General features: G+C 23.7%; 1 protein-coding gene across 1 annotated transcript; it reads right to left on the bottom strand.

Annotated features, from left to right (window-relative positions):
- Positions 1-8,594: 8,594 nt before the first annotated feature.
- On the bottom strand, positions 8,595-12,411 carry LOC123268189 (G kinase-anchoring protein 1-like). Its single transcript, XM_044733100.1, has 5 exons — positions 12,047-12,411; positions 11,407-11,475; positions 10,943-11,171; positions 9,289-9,546; positions 8,595-9,200 (listed from the first exon to the last, which is right to left on the bottom strand). The coding sequence occupies exons 1-5, from the start codon at positions 12,257-12,259 to the stop codon at positions 9,019-9,021; spliced, it is 951 nt and encodes a 316-aa protein (XP_044589035.1). The 5' UTR covers positions 12,260-12,411; the 3' UTR covers positions 8,595-9,018.
- Positions 12,412-15,821: the final 3,410 nt, after the last annotated feature.

Below are 15,821 nucleotides of genomic sequence, written 5' to 3'. Positions count from 1 at the left end.
TTTTTTGGTAGAAAATATTTGTAGTCTTCATTAAATTTGATAAATAAATGAAATTTTGCTTTATTAAATAATGACTTTTGTTAAATTGTACTGTACTTTCTTAAATATTGGCATTTATAAAGATATAAGCTCATCCTGATGTTACACTCATCAAGAGCTTTCATTTGAGTGCCCACATGCATTTTTCATATATTTTTGATATATACATATATATAATATATATAAATATATGAAAAATTGATATGGGTACTCAAATGAAAGATCTCGATGAGTGTAATGTCGGAGTGAGCTTATATTTTTAAAAATGTCAATAGTTTTGATATGTTTTGATATATTTTACACATATACATATATATGATATATATTTTAAAGATATAAGCTCGTCTTGATGATACACTCATCAAGAGCTTTCATTTGAGTACCCACATGCATTTTTGATATATTTTTCATATATACATATATATAATATACATAAATATATAAAATATATGAAAAATTGATGTGGGTACTCAAATGAATGGTCTTGATCAGTGTAACATCGGTATGAGCTTATATCTTTAAAAATGTCAACAGTTCACAAGATACAAGATCATTTCTTAATTATGTAGTATAATATTTAATTTTTTATCTTTAAGTATTTTTAATAAATTATAATTTATGTTATTTATTTAACACTTTACACAATTTATATAATAGCCGAGAAAGTATATTATATAATAATATAATCGTATAGTTAAAGCTTGTGGATGTTATCGGGTTTCAGCAGAGGACCTCTGTCTCTGGGTGTCTCTGCACGAGCCAGTAAAGGATCGAAGTAAGTTTGAGACGACGGGCAAGAGGTCAAAGGATAACACGGGTCGAGACCTGAATTACCTTTTGACACGAATGCGTTTATCACCAGTTTCTCTCTCTTTTTTTTCACAAATTTCAATTATAAATTACTTTAAATATAAATAAAATCATTGATTTAACATTAAAAATTCCAAATATTGTAAATTTTAATTAAAAATTAAATTATTCATCTGAGGGAATTTTATTTATTAAATATTTCATTAATAATCTATAGTATTAAAAAAATAAGGAAAATTTAGTCACTAGATACATAATTAAGAAATGACCTTGTATCTTGTGAACTATTGACTTTTTTAAAGATATAAGCTCATCCCGACATTACACTCATCGAGACCTTTCATTTAAGTACCCACATCAATTTTTCATATATTTTATATATTTATATATTTCACAAATACCATATATATAAAATATATAAAAAATGCCATGTGGGTACTTTAATGAAAGGTCTCGATGAGTATAACATCGAAATGAGTTTATATCTTATAAAATGTCAATAATTAAAAAATGACATTGAATCTTGTAAACTATTGACATTTTTAAAGATATAAGCTCATTCCGATGTTACACTCATCGAGACCTTTCATTTGAGTACCCACATCAATTTTTCATATATTTTATATATTTATATTTATTATATATATGTATAGATAGATAGATAGATAAAAAATTGATTTGGCTCTGGAACCTAAGCTCCCTCAAAGCCATCAATATTTAAATTACATTGGTTTACATAGGTTACAAGATTACTTAACTAATTAAAGGTTTACAATTAGATTTAATTTCAAATGTTATAAAATCCAAATAGATTATTTAATACAAACAAATAACTTAATTTAAAGTCATAATAATTCTACAAGAAAAAATATTTAAATAAGATGAAAAATAAAGATTGCAATTGTTAATTGTCATGTTCAAAAAAGTGATTGAAGCAAGCATTTTTAAATTCAACTAAATTATCTACAGCCACAGTCTCAGCTGGCAGTGCATTCCAGATACGTATGCCATGAATTAAGAATGAATTATCATACATGACACAATTAGCCTGCGGTATACGAAGATAGTCTTGTCGGACATCACCTCTACGCAGTGCTACAGGCAAAAAGTCTAGTTTTGAGCCGAATAGCTGCCGATAATTTAGTCGAATTTCCTTATAAAACAGACAAGCAATGAAATAGTCTCTTCTCGCTGCAAGCTTTAGCCAATCTAACTTTTTGAAATATGGAGTAACATGTTCATATTTTGGTACTTTATAGATAAATCTAACACATGAATTCAATTTACGCTGCATCTTTAATAATAATTTGTTTGACATATTCGTATACGCCGCACAACAATAATCAAAGAGAGGAATTATTAAAGTAGATACTAGCTTAATACGTAAACTTTCACTAAATATTTCATTGTTTATTTTTAGCTGTGCTAGAATACTCATAGCGCGATTGCACAAATTTGCTACTTGATTCTCCCATGAGAGAGTACTATCTATAATCACCCCAAGGTATTTTACAGTGCTACTATAAGGAATAGCACACCCCTCCACAAAGATTGTGTCGGCTAGTCTGCACTCATCACTACTAAATTTTGCTCTACTTCCACAAATAATTGCTTTCGTCTTCAAAGGATTCATTTTTAGATGATTAGTTCTGCACCAATCTGTGATTTTTATTATTTCACTGTTAAGCTTATTCACACAAACACTAATTTGAGAAAGATGGCAAGAAAGGTATATCAGTAAGTCATCAGCATAGAATAAGTATTGGCAATCTAAACATTTAGCTAGATCTGTGATGTATAGTGAGAATAATATGGGACCAAGCACACTTCCCTGAGGTACACCACTTACAATTTCTTCCCACGTCGAGTTACCTTCGCTAGAGCGTACGGACTGCTTTCTGTTTGCTAAATAAGATCCAATCCAATCAACGGCTGAAGTCGACATGTTCATAGATGACAATTTACATAATAATCTTTTGTGATTAACAGAATCAAAGGCCTTGCTAAGGTCAAACGAGATCGCAATTGAAACCTTTGACTCATTCACCGCTTGTCTTATATCGTCACAGAACTTTACAATGGCAGTCTGCGTACCCAAACCTCCACGAAATGCTGTCTGATATTCATCGAAGTAATTATTGTCATTGATATATTTAACAATTTGGTCATGAGCACACCGTTCCAAGACTTTTGACAAGTTTGGCAACAGCGATATAGGCCTATAATCTTCACAGTTTACTGGATAAGCCTTTTTTGGAATAGGAATCACATGTGATAGTATATATGAAAAATATATCAAAAATACATGTGGGTACTCAAATGAAAGCTCTTGAGGAGTGTAACATCGGGATGAGCTTATATCTTTAAAATATATAATGTATATATGTATATATGAAAAATATATCAAAAATGCAAGTGGGTACTCAAATGAAAGCTCTTGATGAGTGTAACAACAAGATGAGCTTATATCTTTAAAATATATAATATATATATGTATATATGAAAAATATATCAAAAATGCATGTGGGTACTCAAATGAAAGCTCTTGAGGAGTGTAACATCGGGATGAGCTTATATCTTTAAAATATATATATATATATATATATATATATATATATATATATATATATATATATATATATATATATATGTATATATGAAAAATATATCAAAAATGCATGTGGGTACTCAAATGAAAGCTCTTGAGGAGTGTAACATCGGGATGAGCTTATATCTTTAAAATATATATATATATATATATATATATATATATATATATATATATATATATATATATATATATATATATATATATATATATATATATATGTATATATGAAAAATATATCAAAAATGCATGTGGGTACTCAAATGAAAGCTCTTGATGAGTGTAACATCGGGATGAGCTTATATATTTAAAATATATAATATATATATGTATATATGAAAAATATATCAAAAATACATGTGGGTATTCAAATGAAAGCTCTTGATGAGTGTAACATCGGGATGAGCTTATATCTTTAAAATATATATTATATATATGTATATATGAAAAATATATCAAAAATGCATGTGGGTACTCAAATGAAAGCTCTTGAGGAGTGTAACATCGGGATGAGCTTATATCTTCAAAATTGTCAATATTTAAGAAAGTACAGTGCAATTTAACAAAATTCATTATTTAATAAATCAAAATTTTATTTATTTATAGTTGTTTTTTAAATTAATTTTTTAATACATTTAATTTTTAATTTAATAAATTAAAAATTTTAAAAACAAATAAAAAGTTTTATTAAAAAGAGATTAATTAATATAGGATATCCGGTAAAATTAAATGAGTGATGTAAATTTGCAAGTTATCCCTAAATATAAAGTTAGGAAACACTCTCGTCGGTTTAAAGGCGAACGGAAGAAACGCGTGAGACAGAAGGTCGCCAGCAAACTTTCATTAAATATATCTGCCGTCTAATAAAATTAATAGACATTTAATTATCATTTAAAAAAAAAAATTAATTACTTAAATTTAATAAATTAAATCGAAAGTGCCGCTAGGGAAATAAATGAAATAAATGAAATGACGAATCCAGGAACGGTAAACATAAATAATTAAAAATGGGTGTAAACACGAAATACCGGGACATATTTTACTGATAGATGTGATGAGAGAGTATCTGAATTGCGCCCCAGATCAATTACATAATGGTAGATACATTATATAGATATAGGGGCTTTGACTTTCTCTTGTTGGAGTTAGTCCCTTTTGCTATCGCTATCGCTATTGCTATCCACATATCGAAAATGAAGGAGTGCTCACTTTATTTTCGTCTCACTCTGATTATGATATTCACATGGATATACAGAGCTAAACACACATTTATATCCGTGCAAAGTGACTATAGAACAAAGGGGTTGGTTTGAGTATCTCTTCTCCTCTGCGGGCACAGTAATTATTATGCTCTTTGACGATCTCCTCTCGGTTGTCAACAGAGTATTTCACAAACCCGAATCGATATCTCTAAAATTTTAATCTCACCCTTCTAGGGTTTTTTTTTTGTTATTTTGCAATTTTTAGTCCACGTTTTTTGTCAATAATAATAATTTTTTATTTTGTTTAGTAAAAGTTTAAAAATTCTATTTAGTTAAAAATATCATCGGAGGACAAAATACAATGTCATTTGTTAATTATTGACATTTGTTAAGATATAAGCTCATCCTGATGTTACGCTCATCGAGAGCTTTTATTTGAATACCCACACGAATTTTTTATATATTTTATATATTTCACAAATATATGAAATATTATATATATAAAATATATGGAAAAATTCCTGTGGGTATTCAAATGAAAGGTCTCGATGAGTGTAACTCCAGGATGAGCTTATATCTTTAAGAACATCATCCGTGGAGAAAATACAACGTCACTTCTTAATTATTGACATTTTTTATGATATAAACTCATTTCAATGTTACACTCATCGAGACCTTTCATTTAAGTACCCACATGGCATTTTTTATATATTTTATATATATAGTATTTATGAAATATATAAATATATAAAATATATGAAAAATTGATGTGGGTACTCAAATGAAAGGTCTCGATGAGTGTAACATCAAAATGAGCTTATATCTTAGAAAATGTTAATAGTTTACAAGATACAAGGTCATTTCTTAATTATTAACATTTTTTAAGATATAAGCTCATCCTGATGTTACACTCATCGAGAGCTTTCATTTAAGTACCCACATGGCATTTTTTATATATTTTATATATATATATATATATATATATATATATATATGCATATATATATATATATATATATAGTATTTATGGAATATATAAATATATAAAATATATGAAAAATTGATGTGGGTACTCAAATGAAAGGTATCGATGAGTGTAACATCGGGATGAGCTTATATCTTAGAAAATGTTAATAGTTTACAAGATACAAGGTCATTTCTTAATTATTAACATTTTTTAAGATATAAGCTCATCCTGATGTTTCACTCATCGAGAGCTTTCATTTAAGTACCCACATGGCATTTTTTATATATTTTATATATATAGTATATATATATAGCAGCAGCATATATATATATATATATATATATATATGTAGTATTTATGGAATATATAAATATATAAAATATATGAAAAATTGATGTGGGTACTCAAATGAAAGGTCTCGATGAGTGTAACATCGGGATGAGCTTATATCTTCAAAAATGTCAATAGTTCTCAATATACAAGGTCATTTCTTAATCATTGACATTTTTAAATGATAATTATAATAAATATAATAAAAAATAAATTAAATAATTTAAAATAATAAAATTTAAGAACTAAGTGATGGATCTGAATAAATCTCAACCCGCAGAAATGACAATAGACTACTGTCAGATAATGAATCCGTTCCACCCTTCTCTCCCCCATCTAAAATCCACCCTCCGGCGTTTCATACCCCTCCGCACTTTATTTTATTATATTCCACCTCTTCGTTACACTTATCGACAATTAAATACTCTGGTTTTTAAATAAATAAATATAAGAGTGACTTTAATGTTTTAATAACTACCCCTTAACTTTCTCCTTTTTTTTTTTCGTCCGACAGCTCACTCACTTAACACTAATGCCCCTTTTATTGGTCAAAACTCCTCGATTTAAATGCTAAGTACAATTTACTAAAATCCAATATTCTTAACTGATGAAATATTCTTCAATAATGTTATTTTAAAAAAAGATTTTTTATGAAAAAAAATTTAGAGTGACACAAAGCTAAAAAAAATATTGTATCGAACGATTTTTTTTAGATTACTCGTTTGGCAATAATAATAATGGCAGAAGGAAAAAAATGTTGGCGAAGCGTGTAATTCGACTTAAAAAAAATGAAGCTGTAAAAAAAATAGTAAATAAAAATAGAATGAAGAAAGAAATGGAAAAAAAATAATTATTTTTTTTTTTTAACTATATAAAAATGAATGAGGCTTGTGTATGTTGTAATCCGGATGAGGATTAACGTGTAAAAAGTGACGTATGCTTTCATAAAAATTTTCAAAGGGATTTTTTTCTGTCTAATAAAAAAATTTCATTATTTTTTATCTTTATTCGATATCTTTTAAATTATAAAGATGAAATTTACTGAATTTTTTATAATTTTATTAATTAGAATTTTTTCAACAAGTGAGCTTATATCTTCAAAAATGTCTATAATTAAGGAATGACTATATTTTGTCTACTGATGTTATTTTTAACGATATAAGCTCATCCTGAAGTTACACTCATCGAGATCTTTTATTTAAATACCCACATCAATTTTTCATATATTTTATATATTTATATATTTCACAAATACCATATATATAATATATATGAAAAATATCATGTGGGTATTCAAATGAAAGCTCTCAATGAGCGTAACATCGGGATGAGTTTATATCTTAAAAAATGTGAATAGTAAAGAAATGACGTTGTAATTTATCCACGGACGATATTTTTAACGATATAAGCTCATCTTGAAGTTACACTCCTCGAGACCTTTCATTTGAGTACCCACATCAATTTTTCATATATTTTATATATTTATATATTTTACAAATACCATATATATGAAATATATAAAAAATGTCATGTAGGTATTCAAATGAAAGCTCTCGATGAGCGTAACATCAGGATGAGCTTACATTTATTAAAATGTCAATGATAAAGAAATAACGATATATTTTCTCCACTGATGATATTTTTAACAATATAAGCTCATCCTAGAGTTACACTCATCGAGAACTTTCATTTGAGTACCCACATGCATTTTGATATATTTTTCATATATACATATATATAATATATATAAATATATCAAAAAATGATGTGGGTACTCAAATGAAAGCTCTCGATGAGTGTAACACCAGGATGAGCTTACATTTATAAAATTGTCAATAATAAAAAAATGACGCTCTATTTTCTCCACTGATGATATTTGTAACGATATAAGTTCATTTTGAAGTTACTCGCTTCGAGACCTTTCATTTGAATACCCACATCAATTTTTCATATATTTTATATATTTATATATTCCACATATACCATATATATAAAATATATAAAAAATGTCATGTGGGTATTCAAATGAAAGCTCTTGATGAGTGTAACGTCAAGATGAGTTTATATCTATATAAAAGTCAATAATAAAGAAATTACGTTGTATTTTCTCCACTGATGATATTTTTAACAATATAAGCTCATCCTAGAGTTACACTCATCGAGAACTTTCATTTGAGTATCCACATGCATTTTGATATATTTTTCATATATAAATATATATAAATATGTCAAAAAATGATGTGGGTACTCAAATGAAAGCTCTCGATGAGTGTAACATCAGGATGAACTTACATTAAAATAAATGTCAATAATAAAGAAATGACGATCTATTTTCTCCACTGATGATATTTTTAACGATATAAACTCATTTTTAAATTACACTTATCGAGACCTTTAATTTGAGTATCCACATCAATTTTTCATATATTTCACAAATACCATATATATAAAATATATAAAAAATGTCATGTGGGTACTTAAATGAAAGCTCTCGATCAGCGTAACATCAGGATGAGCTTATATCTAAAAAACTGTCAATAATAAAGAAATTACGTTGTATTTTGTCCAATGATGATATTTTCCACAATATAAGCCTATCCTTTTTATTTAATTAAATTAAAAAAATTTTATTTTACCACACTTTCTCAATCATATAGATTTATTATTATTTCCTTAAACTTTGTTACAAAATAGTATAAAGTTAAATATGGAAGTTTATAAACAAGTACAATAATTATCTTATATCATTATGTACGTGTATAATTATATCATCAATCAATAATGAATTGTTATAAATTGTAAATAAATATCAATGCACTGGCTAATTAAGTATTTAAATCATACTGGCTTATTATTTAATAATAATTAATCAGTCGTAGTTCATTTTTTTTTTAATTTTCTAGTTGTACTTTGAAAACTAATTATCCTACGGAAGATAAATTTAAATAAATCACATTTTATAAATTTTAAAAATTGTGAAAAAAATGCCTTTTTTTTAATAAAAAAAATAATTTTTAAAACTGGTTTGGTAGCTTAATAATTAATAATAATTAATTACTAATTTAGGCAGTGTCATTAGTGACTTTTTTCTTATTTTTAGTATTCTTTAAATCAGCACTGGAGGCTCGAGTCTTAGAACGTTCCTGTTCCAATTGCGCATGTAGCAAACTTACTTCAGATGTTAATTCGTCTCTTATTTCTTGTAATTTTGAAACTTCTGCAATAACTGAAGCTTTGTCTTTCACTGTTAAAAAAAAAAAAAAAAAAAAAAAAAAAAAAAATTAATAATTTTTTTTTTAGTCCAAAAATTAAAAAAAATTTATAAAACTCACTTTCTCCAACAGCGAGAATATTGCAAAGCTTCTTGTTCCTCTCTTTAACCTGAGACAATTCATTCCTCAGAGCCTCAATTGTTTTTTTCAATTCTTCTATTTCAGTGTCGCGTTTTTCAACTTCGAATTTTAATTGGAGGAGTGAAATATCATCATCTGGTTGGTTTAAACGTGATTTTAAAATATCACGCTGTTTGTTTTTTATAAGCTCTTGCTTTGTTTCTTTATCAATGCGATCAAAAAATTCAACGTCGGATTCTGTTAAAATAAAATTTTGCTTTATTAAAAAATAATGAATTTTGTTAAATTGCACTGTATTTTCTTAAATATTGATGTTTTTGAAAATATAAGCTCATCCCGATGTTACACTAATTAAGAGCTTTCATTTGAGTACCCACATGCATTTTTGATATATTTTTCATATATACATATATATAATATACATAAATATATAAAATATATGAAAAATTGATGTGGGTACTCAAATAAAAGGTCTCAATGAGTGTAACATCAGGATTAGTTTATATTTTTTAAAATGTCAATAATTCAACAGATACAAGGTCATTTCTTAATTCTTAACATTTTTTAAAATATAAACTCATTTTGATGTTATACTCATCAAGAGCTTTCATTTGAGTACCCACATGGATTTTTGATATATTTTTCATATATATATATATATATATATATATATATATATATATATATATGATATACATAAATATATGAAAAATTGATGTGGGTACTCAAATGAAAGGGCTTGATGAGCGTAATCTCGGGATGAGCTTATATCTTTAAAAATGTCAATAGTTCACAAGATACAAGGTCATTTCTTAATTATTGACATTTTTTAAGATATAAACTCATTTCGATGTTACACTCATCAAGAGCTTTCATTTGAGTACCCACATGGCATTTTTTGTATATTTTATATATATATATATATATGGTATTTGTGAAATATATAAATATATAAAATATATGAAAAATTGATGTGGGTACTCAAATGAAAGGTCTTGATTAATGTAATGTCGGGGTGAGCTTATATCTTTAAAAATGTCATTAGTTGACAAGATACAATGTCGTTTTTTGATTATTGACATTTTTTAAGATATAAACTCATTTCGACGTTACACTCATCAAGAGTTTTCATTTGAGTACGCACACGATTTTTTTCATATATTTTATATATATGATATTTGTGAAATATATAAATATGTAAAATATAAGAAAAATTGATGTTGGTACTCAAATGAAAGGTCTCGATGAGTGTAACATCGGGATGAGCTTATATCTTCAAAAATGACAATATTTCACAAGAAACAATGTCATTTCTTAATTATTGACATTTTTAAAAATATAAACTCATTTTGTTGTTACACTCATCAAGAACTTTCATTTGAGTACCCACAGGGCATTTTTTATATATTTCATATATATGGTATTTGTGAAATATATAAATATATAAAATATATGAGAAATTGATGTGGGTACTCAAATGAAAGGTCTCGATGAGTGTAACATCAGGATGAGCTTATATCTTTAAAAATGTCAATAGTTTACAAGTTACAAGGTCATTTCTTAATTATGTATCTCGAGATACAAAAATTTTTTATATTTTTAATAATATTGATTATTTAAAAATTAAAATTACCTTTAGGCTTGTCATGTTCTGAATCTTGAATAACTTTATCAGCAGAATTCAAATTATTAAACTGCTCCAATGACATAGTAGCTGACTTTTTATTATTTTTATTACCGCTGGATTTCTTACTCGAGTGATCCGGACTTTTTTTCACACTATTTTCCTTTTGCTCTTCGTAAGCTAATTTTGACAGCACCAATGCTTCGTGCAATTGTTGTTTATAAGTTTCTTCTACAGACTAAAAATTAATTAAAATAATAATCAAAAATTAATTCATTAGATATTTTATAATTTTTTTAAATAAATAAATCATAGCAAAAAAAATTGATAGAGAAAATTTTAAATAATTAAAAATGTCAATTTTTTTTTATTATTTTTATTACAAAATTTTTTCAATAATATTATTTTTTAATATTTTTTTAATATATTATTTTTAATAAAATAAAATAATTATAATTATTAAAAATAATTACCATTGAATCTTTTTCTTTCCACTGTTCCCATTGCTGACTTTCTTTTTCAACTTTTTTCTTCTTATTTTGCTAAAAAAAATTAAATTATTAATAATTAATAAACAAATAAAATTAAATAATTAAATAAATAAAAATAAATAAAATTTAATTAAATTATAAATAATTAATAAATAAATAAATAAAAAATAAAATAAAATTAAATTATAAATAATTAATAAATAAATAAATAAATTAAATTAAATTATTAATAATTAATAAATAAATAAAATTGAATAATTAAATAAATAAAAATAAATAAAATTTAATTAAATTATAAATAATTAATAAATAAATAAATAAAAAATAAAATAAATAAAATTAAATTAAATTATAAATAATTAATAAATAAATAAATAAAATTCAATTAAATTATAAATAATTAATAAATAAATAAATAATATTAAATAATTAAATAAATAAAAATAAATTATAAATAATTAATAAATAAATAAATAAACAAATAAATAAATAACATTGAATAAATAAAATAAAGTAAAATTATAAATAATTAATAAATAAATAAATAAATAAAATTAAATAATTAAATAAATAAAAATAAATTAAATAATAAATAATAAATAAATAAATAAAAAAAAATTACCTTTGATTTTTTTTTGTCATCTTTTTTAGGCTGAGAAGAATTTTGTTGTACTTGCGGCTTGCTTTTATTATTAACTTTATTTTTCAGCTGTTTGTTATTAACATTTTTATCATTGTTGTTGTTAGTACTAGGAGTTTTTTTACTTTTTTTCGGTTTGGAGTCATCGTCATCAATAGCAAGTACTGCAAACCTCGAAGGCACCGCGGTAGCCATAATTAAATCCAATTTTCAATAATAGTTTATCAATTTCTCAATATTTATTTATCAAAACTGTCAATTACTTTCTTTCAATCACTCTAATTTAAATTATTGTTTTTTAAGGTTACTTTTACGCCGTATCACAGTTCAACACGTACGCACATTTTTATTTTTACTTGACTCATTTCCGCTTTGAATTATTTTAACAATTACACATAAATAAGTAATATTTTCAATAATTTTATCCTCAAAAAAATTTTTTTTTATTTTTCTAAATAATTTTCTTATAATTGAGTTAAAATTTAAACAATAAAATTAATTTTTAAAAAAGCGCGCTTAATTTAAAATTTTATAAATTTATTTTTTTTTTTTTTAATTAAAATTATTTTTTATTTACAAAAATATACTTTAAATAAATTTAATTTATAATTTTTTATAAAAAACTAATTTTTATAAAAATTAATCCTAAATAATTTTACATTTATTTAATAATTTAAAAAATTTTATATTAAATGAATAATGGCAAAAATGATTAGAAAAAAAAATTGACATTTAGAAATTTTAAAAAATAAAAAATGCAATTTTTTAAGAATAATTTTTTGGAAAAAAATTTTTTACAAAATAAAATTAAAAATAATTTTTAAAACTTCCTGAAAATTTGTAAATTCAATCTACGTTAATAATTAATAAAAAAATTAAAAAACTATAAGTGCAATTTTTTATAAAAATTCCATAATTATAATTTAATAAATTAATAATAAAAAAATAAAAAATGTCTAGAGAATTTGTTAATTTTTTTTAACAAACAAATTTTTTCAAAAAAATTACTTTTAAAAAATTTTATTTTTTATTTTTTTTAATTTTTACGTGTCAATTTTTTTTGCCATAATTTATATAGAAAAAAAAAATTTGAAAATAAATTTAGCAGATATTTAATAATTTTTTTTTTCTAAATAAATTATGGCAAAAAAATTAGAAAAAAAGATTGGCATGTAGAAATTTTAAAAAATAAAAAATGCAATTTTTTAAAAGTAATTTTTTTTGCCATTATTTAGAAAAAAAAAATATGAAAATAAATTTAGCAGATATTTAATAATTTTTAGAATTTTCTTAGAAATAAATTATGGCAAAAAAAAAATTGGCATGTAGAAATTTTAAAAAATAGAAAATGCAATTTTTTAAGAATAATTTTTTGGAACAAAATTTTTTACAAAATAAAATTAAAAATAATTTTTAAAACTTCCTGAAAATTTGTAAATTCAATCTACGTTAATAATTAATAAAAAAATTAAAAAACTATAAGTGCAATTTTTTATAAAAATTCCATAATTATAATTCAATAAATTAATAATAAAAAAATAAAAAATGTCTAGAGAATTTGTTAATTTTTTTTAACAAACAAATATTTTCAAAAAAATTACTTTTAAAAAATTTTATTTTTTATTTTTTTAAATTTTTATGTCAATTTTTTTTAGATATTTAATAATTTTTTTTTTTTCTAAATAAATTATGGCAAAAAAATTAGAAAAAAAGATTGGCATGTAGAAATTTAAAAAAATAAAAAATGCAATTTTTTAAAAGTAATTTTTTTTGCCATAATTTAGAAAAAAAAAATATGAAAATAAATTTAGCAGATATTTAATAATTTTTAGAATTTTCTTAGAAATAAATTATGGCAAAAAAAAATTGGCATGTAGAAATTTAAAAAAATAGAAAATGCAATTTTTCAAGTTTTTTTTTTAACAAATTTGTTTGCTAAAAAAAATTAAAAAATTCTCTAGTGACTGCTAAATTTAATATAAAAAAAATTCTAAGAATTATTATGAAAATTAAGTGAGCCATCTAAAAATTTTTACTTTTATTTTATTGAAAAAATTACAAAAAAATAAAAAAAATTTTCACTTGTAAAAAACTTGAAAAACTATGTGCAATTTTTAAAAAATATTTTTTAGCTCTAATTTAATAAATGAAAAAAAAAATGGAGTTTCATAATTTTTGACAGTCGATTAATCGGGTTGCAGTCAACTAGTCAGACTAACAACATTCCGAATTAATAAATTACTAGAACTTAGAAAGTGTTATGCTTCCATCTAGTGGATGTTATTTTTATTTATTGAAAACTTTACTTACTGTAGTTCTTTCACCCGGGAGTATTAAAATACTCGGTTTCAGTGCGGGAAAGGAATCATTTTTAATAAAAGAATTCTATTTAGACGTTATTTATTTAATTTTGATCAAAATTATTTAGTTGGTTTTCAATTTATTATTCAAGTTGACAAAATATTAAAAAAGCTTCAAAAATATAAAAAATTAAGGTTTACAATGACGTGATCTTAGCAATCTAAGCTCTCGGTGAAGGGTGTCGTTACATAGTTTTTCCGAAGAGCTTCAAACTCCGTTCTTTTCTCCCACCATAACTTCCATACATACTTCCACTCTAAGGAATACATAAGCACACACATTTTCTACTACATATATATGATCCTTATATACTTACATGTATTTTCTCTATATCTATATATATTTATTTCCAGCCTATCGGCCTGAAAGTTAGACTCTTCACTAATATACACTTTTAGCGATACAGTCATTATGTTTATTTAACTATTTTTATTAATTTAACAGACCCTTTTAAAATCTATTTATAATAAAATTAACTTATAATTAACTTGAAATTAAATTACAATAAATTATAATAAACTATAACATGAAAATATATATATTATATTGCTTATAATATGTTGGATTAATGTTTGAGTTTGACTAATTAATAACTTGAATTAAATATTATTTCTATTATTTTACAATCGGATTTTCTAATAAAATTATAAGTCAATTTAATTATTATCATGTATAAAAGAATAGACATTATCGTTTAATTATAAATTAAATAATAATTATTAATTATAAATTAAATACAAGATAATAATTATTAATTATTTTAACTTAATTTTGCTCGACTTCAATATTATATATAAAGTTAGATTTTAATAGTAAATGTTATTTAACAATCTTATTTTTGTTTAGTTACATATGGTTTTTATTATTCTTTGTTACTTTTAGAACAAGGGTTTATTGAGTTTCACACGTGTCTTTTACGACTTTTCCTCATAGGTTTTAAATTCCATGTGGCGAGAAATAGTCCTTGAATTACTCAAAGTACCTTTTATGGGTTCTGAAAATTCGGTTACAATGTCTTTTGTACCGAAATATGTTTTCCCTTATTTTATTTTATTTTCTTTTTGTAAATAAAACAGAGTTAACCAAAAGATGTTTATTACAACTGGTAAGAGTAAAAAGCATGAAATAAATGATTTGAATATTTACTTCGAATATAAAATTTAACTGATTTTAATCATTTAATATTTACTAATTTGAATACCTTTTGAATTCACGCCTCATAATAGATAGCGCTCTAATAACAGGTAGCGTCACCTGTTGGATGCACTAGGTGCATCACAAAAAGTAAATATTAAATGTAATTTAAAATAATTAATTTTACAAATTTTAAAATTCCGAAAAATATAATCTTAAATAAAGAAAAATCTAAAGCTATATTAATAGAATCTTTCAAAGT

Source organism: Cotesia glomerata, linkage group LG6 (assembly GCF_020080835.1).
Source record: "Cotesia glomerata isolate CgM1 linkage group LG6, MPM_Cglom_v2.3, whole genome shotgun sequence".
Classification (NCBI taxonomy): Eukaryota; Metazoa; Arthropoda; class Insecta; order Hymenoptera; family Braconidae; genus Cotesia; species Cotesia glomerata.
Note: the sequence above shows the minus strand (reverse complement) of the source record. Positions and strands in the feature narration are given on the sequence as shown.

Bases quoted from the DNA above. Each gene is read 5' to 3' on its own strand.
- LOC123268189 (XM_044733100.1), bottom strand. From the start codon at position 12,259: ATGGCTACCGCGGTGCCTTCGAGGTTTGCAGTACTTGCTATTGATGAC. The intron at 9,547-10,942 runs GTAATTTTAATT...TTATTTTAACAG, and splicing joins AGAACATGACAAGCCTAAAG to AATCCGACGTTGAATTTTTT. The intron at 9,201-9,288 runs GTGAGTTTTATA...TTTTTTTAACAG, and splicing joins TATTCTCGCTGTTGGAGAAA to TGAAAGACAAAGCTTCAGTT.